At 43.7% G+C, this 12,899-nt stretch overlaps 1 protein-coding gene across 1 annotated transcript in view; it reads right to left on the bottom strand.

The window, feature by feature from the left end:
* Positions 1–374: 374 nt before the first annotated feature.
* LOC126335925 (uncharacterized) overlaps positions 375–12,899 on the bottom strand; it is an 81,214-nt gene continuing 68,689 nt past the window's right edge. Inside the window, exons 8-9 of the mRNA XM_049999400.1 lie at positions 8,719–8,922; positions 375–721 (exon numbers count right to left, since the gene is read on the bottom strand). Coding sequence (XP_049855357.1) covers positions 564–721; positions 8,719–8,922 — 362 coding nt within the window. The 3' untranslated portion in view covers positions 375–563. The remainder of the gene's footprint in view (positions 722–8,718; positions 8,923–12,899) is intronic.

Raw genomic sequence — 12,899 nt, forward strand, 5'->3', positions numbered from 1 at the left:
AATGCTGTAGGGAGTGTGCAGTTTGTCATATGGGATCCTTCGTACGTCTAGATAAGACTCTCAAAGGTGACATATGCATACACACCCTGTCTCATCATCTGCATCCATTCATGTCCATTGTGCATTCCAGTGGACTTGGGCAAATCCAGTAGGACAGTGCGACACCCCATACGTCTAGAATTGCTACAGATTGGCTCCAACAACACTCTTCTAAGTTTAAACACTATAGCTGTCCACCAAATACACCAGGCATGAACATTATTGAGCATATCTGGGATGCTTTGCAACGAGCTTTACTGCCTCACCGCCTGAAAGAAGAGAAAATCTCAAAGAGGTTATCTCTTTTGATTCATTCCTATTGTTTGTAGAAACTGTTGACCAAATAATTGCTTGTATATTTGTAAGGATGCTGAAGGTAATTTGGGTGCTGTGAACACTTATTTACATGCTATTGACAAGTTGTCACACAGATATATTGATGCTGTGCAAAAAGGTCGTTAGAGGTTGCCACGATCATAGAACCAGGAAACCTCATCGACGAGGGTCGTGTTTGAAAGGCGTTATCAGAGCTTCCACTCGCAGATGGTGGGCAGTGGCGTGTTGCAGTGCACCAGTTGGTAGTTGCCGCTGGCCGTGAAAGTCACGCAGTGGATGTCGGCGCTGCGAGTCTCCAGAGCACCTGGCGCCCAGTTCTGGAAGTCCAGCCACTCCAGCAGGCCACCTGGAAAAACACGGAGCCTGTGAGGTACAGTTGTTGATTCCGATTTTGTGAAGCTTAGATTCACGACTGAGATGCTACGTCCACGAGGTGGAACGTTAAGTCCCTTCTGTCACTAGTTCCATATTTGGCACAACAGTTAGTGTAATCGATGCGTTAGTACTTCAGCGCAGTTTCTTCGTTTCTTTCCTACGACCGCAGGCGATAACAGGAACGAAAATGGAGCCGCTCTTTTTACTGTGTTGCAGACAGTCGTTGGTGGGTGCGTGGTAGATGATTCACATAGCAAACGCGACGATTGAAGTAGTCCAGCGCATCAACTGGTACTAGATCAGGGGATTCGAAGTCCAGAGCAATACATTAAAATCTTGTATTCTTCCAACCTTTAGGGGCCGCTTTTCGTTGCGTACCAAGCTAAAAAACCTTACTAAAAGTCGTCATGAAGATAATGTGTAGTAAAGTACTATCCAGGATGATTTGTTAATGAAATAGGTAACGTTGCATTTGTCATTCATAAATGAACCACAAATGTGGTCTAGAAACATGCTCCAGGTCAGTGGAGCAGAATCCAGTTCATATGTAAGAACTAGAATAATTATTGTAACAGTAACATTTCAAGCATACCTTTGCTCACGCTGTCATTACGTGCAGAATAGTGTACTAGGAGCAGTCAGAAAAACTATAAAGACCTTCCCAGGCGACGCAAGAAGCCGTGAAAAAAGGTTCAGTAGCCAAATGTAATTTCAGTGAGAGGGGACTCGTGATGCTGCAGTAGCAAACACAGAAGCTGTTGTGTCACACTGAAGGAGCTGGGAGCTTAAGCTACCTATGTAACACTGACATTGCGCCGACAAGGATGAATCACAATGATGACTGCAAAGTGTCACAAGAAAGCCTAATTTGGATGCAACAACTGATCAACGTACTGACTCTGCAGAATACACCTGCTACCACTCCCGAAGGGCAGACAAAGCTCGCTTTTGAGCTCCTGGCCTAACAAGAAGAGTAGGGCAAATGGTGTCCTTAGCACCTTTCGGTAGCAGAGCCCAATAGCCCATCGCATATAAATACTACTTCAGTTTGGGTGGAGTTTTACACAGTTTGCAGCTTTCCAGCCAGGAGGGAATACCTAAACCAGTCAATCCTTTGCTCGTGTAGTCAGCTTTGATTTTCTACGATGTGGATCGTCTTGTGTAAAGGGACTTACTTTAGACACTGTGGGCTGCAGCACTGACTACCAAAGGAAAACATATAGATAGATGGGGAGATGTGGCTGCTACCACCATGGAGGCCACCTAGAGGCTTAACTAGCAGGGCCTGGAACCAAATCGTCATCTTCCAGCATGGGGGTGTGCCAATGCTGCTCCTGTGCCACTGATCCTGTTGCTGCCGCTCTCTCTCCTATTGGAAGGCCACAGCCTTGTCGGCTTGATTTCACGTACACTGAGTGGTACTGAGAGACGCCCTCTCGATTTGTAGGAACGCACCATCAAAGCCCTGGCTATCATCCCCCTGAAGCTGTGCGTAACCTCACTTGGCATGCATAGCTGTATGCTAATGCAGCTGAGGTTGCCAGCGTTGTGTCATCGCTGTCTTTGTGTTTTAATAACACTTTAGAGTGTTGCCCTGTCATTTATCGTTCGAGTTGCCATAATCCACGTCCTTTGGCTGTCAAATGTCGATCTCATGATCTCCACCTCGACCTGCACACCTACAGTGCGCTACAATTACCTACTGCTTCAAAGGACATTCTCATGATTACATATGTGACTCATAGGTTAGTTTGGATACTTGTCTATCATACGAATTCTTCTGGAAAACATTGTGGCATTACAAATATGGTGGATGATGAATACAATGGCGCCAGTGATTCCATATAGGATGCTATCCTTTTGGAACTGCAATTGTCTTCTACGTGTGAATGAGAAGCACATTTTTCATAGTGAACGTGGAACTGGATTTCAAATGCTAAATGGTAATTATCAACAACACATGAATGACTTGGTTTAAGTGCACATTCATCTTAAATCCTGTTCAACGAGTAAGGGTCACGAAGGACGAAAGTCTGAAGTCTTTAAATGAGAGCCATTTACGTTGCTATTTTCCGGATGACGGTTTTTCAGCATTCGGCACGTTGGACAGGCTTATGAATAGCATTTAGGAACCGTTGCATGCCCTGCAAGGCTTTCAAATTAATTACTTTCGTCACCAGTATCAGTTAACAGGAGTCACGCTTTTAGGAACTATTTATGGTCGGGAAACCAAATGATTCTAGACGTATAGATGACGATCAGAATTACTTTCAGAGCAAGAATTCTAAGGAAATGTAACTCTTACACGAGAAAGAAACCGTTGAATAACCATCGTTTCACCTGTTCCTCAAGAACTGTACATTCCAGAATGAGATTTTCACTCTGCAGTGGAGAGTGTGCTGATATGAAACTGCCTTGCAGATTAAAACTGTATGCCGGACCGAGACTCGAACTCGGGACCTTTGCCTTTCGCGGGCAAGTGCTCTACCAGGTCCCGAGTTCGAGTCCCGGTCCGGCACAGAGTTTTAATCTGCCGGGAAGTTTCATACTGTACAGTTGTTTGCTTCCCTTACCAAACTGGATTAACGGAAGATATAGAGAAGATTCAAAGAAAATCTGCATGCTTCGCCATGAGTTCGATTGATTAACGCGAGACAGCCACACAAGTTTTAAAAAAAGGTGCAGTGAGACCCTCCGAAAGAAGGTGTACATTGTGGAGAGACCCCAAGTTTCCAATCGTTTCAAGTAAGATATTACGTAATCCTAGAGACGTTTCGCCCGAGGCCCACAACGTTGGAACTGACGGTACTAGAGCTAGCGGCAAAACTGTTAGGACAGTTCTTTTCCCATACACCTTCCGATAGAGAAAAGGTAAAAGGGGGCAGGCATAGTAATATGGTTAAATACGTACCCTCCGCCACACACTGTATGACAGTTCGCAGAGTCCACAAGCAGATCAAGCGGCCCTTTATGCTGTTCCAATCTATGCCCTCAATTATTTGCTGGACGGATTCCAATCTCTGTCTCCCTCTACAGTTTACCCTCTACAGTTTCCTCTTGTACTATGGAAAATATTTCCTGATGTTTTAACAGATGTCATTTCATCCTCTCCCTTTTTCTTGTCGGTGTTGTCCATTTGTGCCTTCCCTCGTCTATTCCTTACCTCACGAGTCCAACTAATTTTCAACGTTCTTCTTCACATCACATCACAGATGCTTCTGTTCTCATTTTTCTGTTTTTCTGCTTTTCCCGCAGTCCATGTTTCACTACCACACAATGCTGTGCTCCAAACGTAAATTCTCAGAAGATTCTTCCTCAAATTATTAGATGACACCATGGTGTGTCAGAGCTTCCAAAATCAGATACTGGATTGCAAGATGTACCCTGGAGCGGATGTAGACTCAGACAACAATTTAGTAGGTATGAAGAGTAGGTCGGATGTTAAGAGATTAGTAAGGAAGAATCAATGCCCAAACAAGTGGGTTACGGAAATGCTAACGAATGTAGAGTACGCTTGAAGTTCTCTGAGTCTATACATACTGCAACAAGGAGTAGTTCAGCTGACAGTTCAGCTGAAGAGGAATGGGCATCTTCAAAAAGGGCATTCACAGGAGCCGTGAAGAAAAACATACGTGCAAAGTAGGTAACAGCGAAGAAACCATGGGTACTAGAATAAATGCATCACCTGATCGAAGAAAAAAGGAGGTACAAAAATGTTCAGGGAAAAAGAAAGACGGAAAAGAAAATTGAAAGCGTGTTAGAGGTCGATCAGTTAAGTTTTAGGAAGGGTAAAGACACCAGAGGGGCAGTTCTGATAATGGATGGAAGACAACGGAAAAATAAAGACATGTGCGTAATATTTGTCGACTGGGAAAAGCGGTTGACAATGTAAAATGTTGCAAGATACTCGAAATTCTGAGAAAAATAGTAGTAAGCTTGAGGGGAAAGATGGGTAAATACAGTATGTACAGCAGATAAGCGTGGAATGAAAAATCAAGGTGAATGGGCATCAGTGATAAGATTCTCTGATGACATTGCTTTCCTCAGTGAAAGTGAAGAAGAATTACAGGATCTACTTAATGGAATGAACAGTCCACAGAATCGAAGTAGGCGAAAGTAGTGGGAAGTAGCAGAAATGAGAAAAGCGGAATCTTAACACCAGGACTGGTGATCACGAAGTAGTGGAAAGAATTATGCTACAGTGGCAGAAAAATATCTTACGAGGGACGGAGCAAGGAGGACATTCAAAAGAGACTATCACTAGCTAAAAGGCATTTCTTGGCAAGGAAAGTTTGCTAGTATGACACATAGATCTTAATTTGAGGAAGAAATTTCTGAGAATGTACGCCTGCAGCACGGCATTGTGTAGTAGTGAAACATAGACTACGGGGAAACCCGAAAAGAAAAGTATGTTGGAAATTAGGTTGACTGATAACGTAAGGAATGAGGAGGTTCTCCGTAAAATCGGCGAGAGAGGGATGTATGGAGAACACTAAACAGAAGAAGACAGGATGGTAGTACGTCTGTTAAGACATCACAGAATAACTTACATGGTACTAGAGGGAGTTGTAGAGGGCAAAATCTGTAGAGAAAGATAGAGATTGGAATACATCCAGGAAATAATTGAGGACGTAGGTTGCAAGTGCTACTCTGAGTGGAAGAGGTTGGCACAGAAGAGGAATTCGTGGCGGGGTGGCGTACCGCGTCACACCAGACTAATGAAAAAAAACAATCTTCTCTTGGCCATGTCAATGTACAGAGCTATAAATCGATTTAATTGCTTGGTTTTGAATTCACCCCATAACATGAAAAAAAAATGGATTTGAACGACTTCTTTGCCCCAGTCTACTTTCCAACAGAAACAGATATTGGTCTAGCAACACAAGGGCTTTTTATACCGTCTGTATCTCAGAAGGTATCTGTGCTCCACAAGGCACAATACAACTTGTCAGATTCCTTTCAGCTCAATCATTCTAGATAGGAGCAATGTATGGTGATCGAAAATTCGCCCTCGTTCCAAATTTTTAAGCTAGTTGGTTTCCGCCCTTTTCGGGATCACAAGACACTATGATATCTCTCACGGTGTTCATCTCTAGCGCACTGCTAAGTGTAATACACATCTCAGTCCTCTGAACCAGTCCCTACCAACCTTTCTTAGACCATTGCTCCTTAGTGCAATCAGACATTTAGCTAGTATCCGCGCTCTCCCTCACTGCTCTCCCCCCCCCCCCCCCCCCCATCCCTTGTCAGTCGGCTGTTCCCTCCGCGCACCTCTCCCACATTATCACCAACTTTAGTATGTAACTAAATGTGTGTGTGTGTGTGTGTGTGTGTGTGTGTGTGTTTGTATCTGTGTTTCAGAATGAATGACGAAATAATTTGTGGTGCATCGGAAGGGCTACTCACAACTCTTCCTCAGTTAAGAAAGTGAATTATCCACAGTGAGCGTAGACACTTGTTACAAAACATACTTTCCTTGCATTACTCCTCTCCGTTGAGGCTCTTGCTTGACCTGCACGCTGCACCTCCCTTTAAAATCAACCACATTAAAATGTGTGCACTGTACCTACCGTTAATAAATCACTCGATTGCTGCTCTCCCTACTTCTCAATTGGCAGTAATTGGAAGACTAGAGTCCGCCAATGCTTTGCGTCTGACCACAGCCACTAAAACTATTATATTTTTATTATTAATAATAATAATATCGTGTACAGCACTATAATAGCCCTATGTAGTTACTGCCGTGTAATGCTGTAATTAATTTACTTATGTGTTTCGAATCGAGTATTTAAGCAATTTATGGGCTACTGCAGGTAATGTCTGCAACTTAAAGAACATATTTTTTGAGATATTTATCATTTGTTATGTATATGAGTTTATCATCAGCGATTTTCGGGCCAAAGCATAACATATGTATAGTGGATGGACTATGTGAGGTATCTGTGACCTCTATTGCATTAAAAGTAAAGTTGAAACAATGTATTTGTTGATAACTTATATGACCAGTAGTCGAGTCTTACAAAATTGTAATAACAGTAATAATGTTCTGAAAATATGTGACTGAAACAGTATCCTTTAGAAAATTGCATTTTACGGCTCAGGGGGTAATTCCTCCCAGATTGGGAACCACTGCCGTGACGCTTCCTCCGTGTTGACAGGCTGCAGCTCAACCCAGACACTTTCCTACAGGGTTTAATACCTGCTTGTATGACCTGTGTATTTTATTGGTGAAAATATTGAAGGACGAGGGAAATAATGTCTTAGCTGACCAACGTCTGAGACAGGTACAATTCATACACATGAAAATTTGAAAGCACGATACCTATGACTATAGCGAGCTAGATGCCACAGATTAGGCAAACAACAATACGTATATCATTAGTATTACATAGCTGTATATGATCTTCGAGCGAAAAGAGCATTCTGCATCCAGTGACTTCCGTTAACGGACAAATAAAGAGAGACTGCTCTTGTTCTTGGGAAGTGTTCATCTATACAGTTTGAATGAGAATGCAAAATACAGTAAAAGTCGTTGCAGGAGGACAGTGATGAACTCTTTACGGCCTCACCAATTCAGAGACGTCGTTGATGGGTGACTTGTCAGGTGAACATGAGAGCTAAGGTAGGAGTGTTGTATAGATTCTGAGAAATCAGGACCCAAAACAACTACCTCTGGCCGTAATAATGGCCTCGATACGCCTGGGCATTGAGTCAAACAGAGATTGGATGCTGTGTACAGGTACAGCTGCCCATGCAGCTTCAACACGATACTACAGTTCATCAAGAGTAGTGACTGGCGTATTGTGACGAGCCAGTTGCTCGGCCACCATTGACCAGACGTTTTCAATTGGTGAGAGATCTGGAGAATGTGCTGGCCAGGGCAACAGTCGAACATTTTCTGTACCCAGAAAGGCCCGTATAGGATCTGCAACATGCGGTCATGCATTATCCTGCTGAAATGTAGGGGTTCACAGGCATCGAATGAAGGGTAGAGCCACATTTGAAATGTCCACAGTTCAGAGTGCCGTCAGTGCGATCAAGAGGTGACCGAGACGTGTAACCAATGAAACCCCATACCACCACGCCGGGTGATACGCCAGTATGGCGATGACGAATACACGCTTCCAATGTGCGTTCACCGCGATGTCACCAAACACGGATGCGACCATCATGATGCTGTGAACAGAACCTGGATTCATCCGAAAAAATGACGTTTTGCCATTCGTGCACCTAGCTTCGTCCTTGAGTACACCGTTGCAGGAGCTCCTGTCTGTGATGTAGCATCAAGGGTAACCGCTGACATGGTCTCCGAGCTGATAGTCCAAGCTGCGGCAAACGTCGTCAAACTGTTCGTGCAGATAGTTGTTGAATTGCAAACGTCCCCATCTGTTGACTCAGGGATCGAGACGTGGCTGCACTTTCCGTTACAGCCATGCGGATAAGATGCCTGTCATCTAGACTGGCCGTTGGGATCCAGCACGGCGTTCCGTATAGCCCTCCTGAACCCACCGATTCCATATTCTGCTAACAGTCATTGGATCTCGACAACGAGAGCAGCAATGTCGCGATACGATAAACCGCAATCGCGGTAGGCTACAATCCGACTTTTATCAAAGTCGGGAACGTGAGGGTACGCATTTCTCCTCCTTACACGAGGCATCACAAAAACGTGTCACCAGGCATCGCCGGTCAACTGCTGTTTGCGTATGAGAAATCGGCTGGAAACTTTCCTCATGTCAGCACGTTGTAGGTGTCACCACCGGCGCCAAACTTGTCTGAATGCTCTGAAAAGCTAATCATTTTGCATATCACAGCATCTTCTTCCTGTCGGTTAAATTCCCCGTCTGTAGCACGTCATCTTCCTGATGTAGCAATTTTAATTGCCATTAGCGTAATTATAATTAATCACTGAAATAGTGTGGATAGCTTTATTCTGTAATTTGTGAAGCATGTATTTGTTCAGCTCACCATGTACAGTTTCGAAGACACCAGCTTGTCGGCGGTCATCGATGCCGACGTAGATCTGCTCCACCTGCGGGTACATGTCGAAGGCTTGCACCAGCGCATCCGCCTCCTGCTGCGTGTCGGGCACCACTAGGTGGCCTCCCGTTGCCTGGCACTGCTGCTCCGCTCCGGGGTACGGCAGCAGCTGTGCCAGCGGCATGTAGAAACCTGAAAACACACATGTCCATGCAAGTCGCCATTGTTGAGTTATTTTTTGCGTTTCCTCCAGAAAGAAAAAGACCTAAGGCGTCGCCGGCCGCTGTGACCGAGCGGGTATAGGCGCTTCAGACCTGTACCGCGCTGCTGCTACCGTCGCAGGTTCGAATCCTGCCTCTGGCATGGATGTGTGTGATGTGATGAGATTAGTTAATTAGTAATTCTAAGTCAAGGGGACTGATGACCTCAGATGATAAGTCCCATAGTGCTTAGAGCCATTTGAACCATTTGAGCCCAAAGCGTCCTCTCTGTACAGTTCACATGACTGTAAGAAGCTGTTTATGTAATTTGCCCCTTAAACAGGGAATGAGTGTCGGGGGAGCAAATTCAGGGATCCTGCACCACCGCTGATGGGTAGGTCCTAGTGGATGTGATTTGCCTTTGTCTTCCTCCAGCCTGTTATGAAATGTCAAGTGGGTACTGAGTCGTGTGGGTCACTGTGACAAATGCATGTATTGTAGTGTTGAGTTTGTGTTGTTATGGGTGAAGGGAAGGTAGAGGGTGAAACCTGGTGCTGGCGCATAGCCCACTCCCCTTGAAAAGCACGAAGTTGGCCGCCAAGCTTAACCTCCGTATCTCATGGATTATCATCATCATCAACAGTGTCACATGCCCTCACCTCTGGAGACATTGCATCGAGATTTGGAATTTAATGCAGGACATTCGCGCCAAGAGTAGTGATCAGAAACTTTAGGCCACTGTCTCTGTTCCGCCGGCTGGCCGAATACTGGCAATGAAAATTTCATCCACCACCAGGATTCGAACAAGTTTACCTCTAAGTCGAGCGCCATCACACAGATCTGCATTAGCGACATCGGCTGTGGAGGCGAGTACAGGAAGTTATATATCAAGCAAAAACATTTTTTTCGTCCCTGGTAGAAGATTTGTGACTTTACAGCATGTAATAGATGTCAGCAGTCCAGGAACATCCGTTATATATTTTCGGAGTTCTAGACTGCTAATTCTAAAGCTACTCATTTCTTACTGATAAAATAAGCCTATATTATGAGACACGTGTCAGATACATTTTACACTTTGTAGGTTGTAAAGGCACTCGTTAACCAGAATATCACAAAACTGTGCAAGTCCACATCACACTGGCTTTCTTAAACAGGTGCCAGGTCTTTACTCGAAATAGTACTGCTTGACACTAGAAACACAGTCCCATAAACATTAGTTTGGACGAGCGGACTAAGGCGCTGCAGTCATGGACTGTGCGGCTGGTCCCGGCGGGGGTTCGAGTCCTCCCTCGGGCATGGGTGTGTGTGTTTGTCCTTAGGATAGTTTAGGTTAAGTAGTGTGTAAGCTTAGGGACTGATGACCTTAGCAGTGAAGTCCCATAAGATTTCACACACATTTTTGAACGTTAGTTTGGGTATATATCACTTTGTTTCCTGATTGCAATCCGTCTCTTAATATTTATACGTGGCTATCCCACACTCTTAAACATCCTTGAGCTCTCGTTCTCAAAGAACCACGCAATTTTGTGCACACTCGTCGCTTCTCTCGGTTATAGTAACGTGGCATGGAACGCATGTTCGAATAATGTGTGGACGAAGTCGATGGGTGTAGAATAAGTAGTTCGTTTCAATGTCTGCGTAACTATAAACAAAAAGGAGTGAGGCCAGATGAACAGAGACGCCATGCTGCTGGATCTCATCGACCAACCCATTACTCAATGAAAGTATGTCAGGCGTTGATAATCTGTCGAGCTGAAATTGGTTAAGTGTATGGCCGAATGCGTGTGTCATCCACAGGTCAACGTCCACATTGATAAGAAAACATGTATCTTATTCCCGAGACATCTTGAGGGTTTTCCTATGTCCACTCATAGCTACAGTGATACTTCATTTTTCTTGCCTTATCCGTAAATAAAATGCGAACTATGGACTATGATTCTTCAGCACTTCGTCTTAGAATGCATTGGAAGAAATGTAATTTGTCCTCAGAGCCGGCATGTGCTGTATTGAATATGGATAACGTAACCACTCGATGAGAACTGATTACATAAGGGCATGGTTTATACCTTCAGCAAATTCAGTTACTTGCACACTTGTGCAATGATCATCAATTACGCATCACAACAGTCACATTTCCATATCGCGCATGGGGAAGATGCTAGGTCCTTGTCTTTGTTGCGATTGGTCCTATGCCTGGAAGCCGCTTGAACAGGCTGCTGTATCATCCAGAGATCGCGGTGCCTCATCAAAGTCACATTAGCAGGGGCTGGCTGCAGTCCGGAACGACGTATGGAAGACGCTCCTGAAGAGCACGCATTTCCCCTCAGCGTAGCAGTGCCCTCGCGCTAAGATCAGTATAGAGTCGAGCAAGCAAGAGTTGACCCGGAGTTCGTAGCCTCTGCTCCAGTAGTCAACAACATAGTGAACGAACAGTGACTGAAGTTTCAGATGAACATGTAGGCTACTTTAGTGTAAGACGAACGTTATACCTCAAGAGAACAGTTTGTGATCCTGTGCATCAAGTGATACTTTCGTAGTCAATGACAGTTGTAAATATTCCACGCTCTCCTGTTCCAAACAACAGTCTCCAGTTACGTAAATCTTCTTATTCATTCATGTAATGAGGTGAACTAAGAATTCATCTCCTTAAAATGAACAAAGATCTAGCAGCAAGAAGGAAAACTACACCCGGAAAACTGACCGTTCTGAACACGAATAAAATTGGCTACATTTCAGTGAGTTTTTCTGCATATCTAGTCATAGGACACGTCTTATAGTTTGCACCAGTGACAGCTCTAGTAGGATTATCCGACACTTTTCTTAAAACCGCCCTATATACAAAGACGTAATATTAAGATAGTTGAAATGAATTTATTTTATGGCAGTACGGTTTAAGCAGTGTCCCTGTTTTTTCCTCAAACTAAACTTACTATTTAAAATACGAACTTTCGGCAGTTGCAGTTACGCGGTGGGGATTTTTGACTTTTCCAGCATGGAAACAACAATGAATATTTTCAGCAATATTTAGCGCATTCCAAAATCAACTCATGGCTTTTGGAGAATCAACGAACTGAAAATAAGTGAACGTACATATTTTCTCCCACTGACAATAATGATGAGCACCAAAGTTAAGGTAGAAAATATTAATAAAAAATGGAAGGTATCCTCTACAATCTGGAAATGTTCAATTACGTCTGAGAGGTAATCGGTCTCAGCTTGTGATACTATGTGTGCACTGTACCCTTGTTTGGGAAAATATAACTGCACAAAGTGCGAGTAATTAGCGTGGAAAATAGCAGCGTTCCTCTTGGATACTCACATATATATAATATAACAGTGTTTGTCTGGGTGTGACAAGGAGTTCTGTGCATTCCGACTATAGCTCTTTGCTCCACGCGTGCCCGTCAGGCTTTTCCAGATATCCGTGTTGATGCTTGATTCTTTTAAAAGCTTTTGGTTTACTTGAGCTCTAATCACCTATTCCTAAATGGCAGCACTGTCATTTCTCCACCTTCTGGTGCCATACTGACTTTTAGATTACTATGCAGTTGTGAGTCGTAAGTTCAGTTAAATAAAGAGAGATGACGAAATACAATTCATAATAATTCTGCAAAATCTAGTGTTATCATTGTGCTTGCAAGGTGACCTAAAACTAAATATAGCAGTAAATTTATCACACAAGCATACTATGAACCTATAAGTTGTTTTCTACTGAGTTAAGGAGAAGAGCATCAGTCATTTGGTGGACAAACTTTAAAACTATCATCTTACGAAATCACATTTTCTCATTTATTCCCTAAGAGATAGACGGCTTCTTTGCTTCATTTAGTACACCGATTGCTACTTATAAACGATGGAAGCATTGTTGTTTGTCGTTCCTCATCCCAAGTGTTGGACTTATTCAAGGGATATGATCAGGTATTTATGATTTGTTTGTTCCATTATGCTGCCCGCAGCACATTTTTTGAA

The sequence above is a fragment of the Schistocerca gregaria genome, chromosome 2 (assembly GCF_023897955.1).
Source record: "Schistocerca gregaria isolate iqSchGreg1 chromosome 2, iqSchGreg1.2, whole genome shotgun sequence".
Taxonomy (NCBI): Eukaryota; Metazoa; Arthropoda; class Insecta; order Orthoptera; family Acrididae; genus Schistocerca; species Schistocerca gregaria.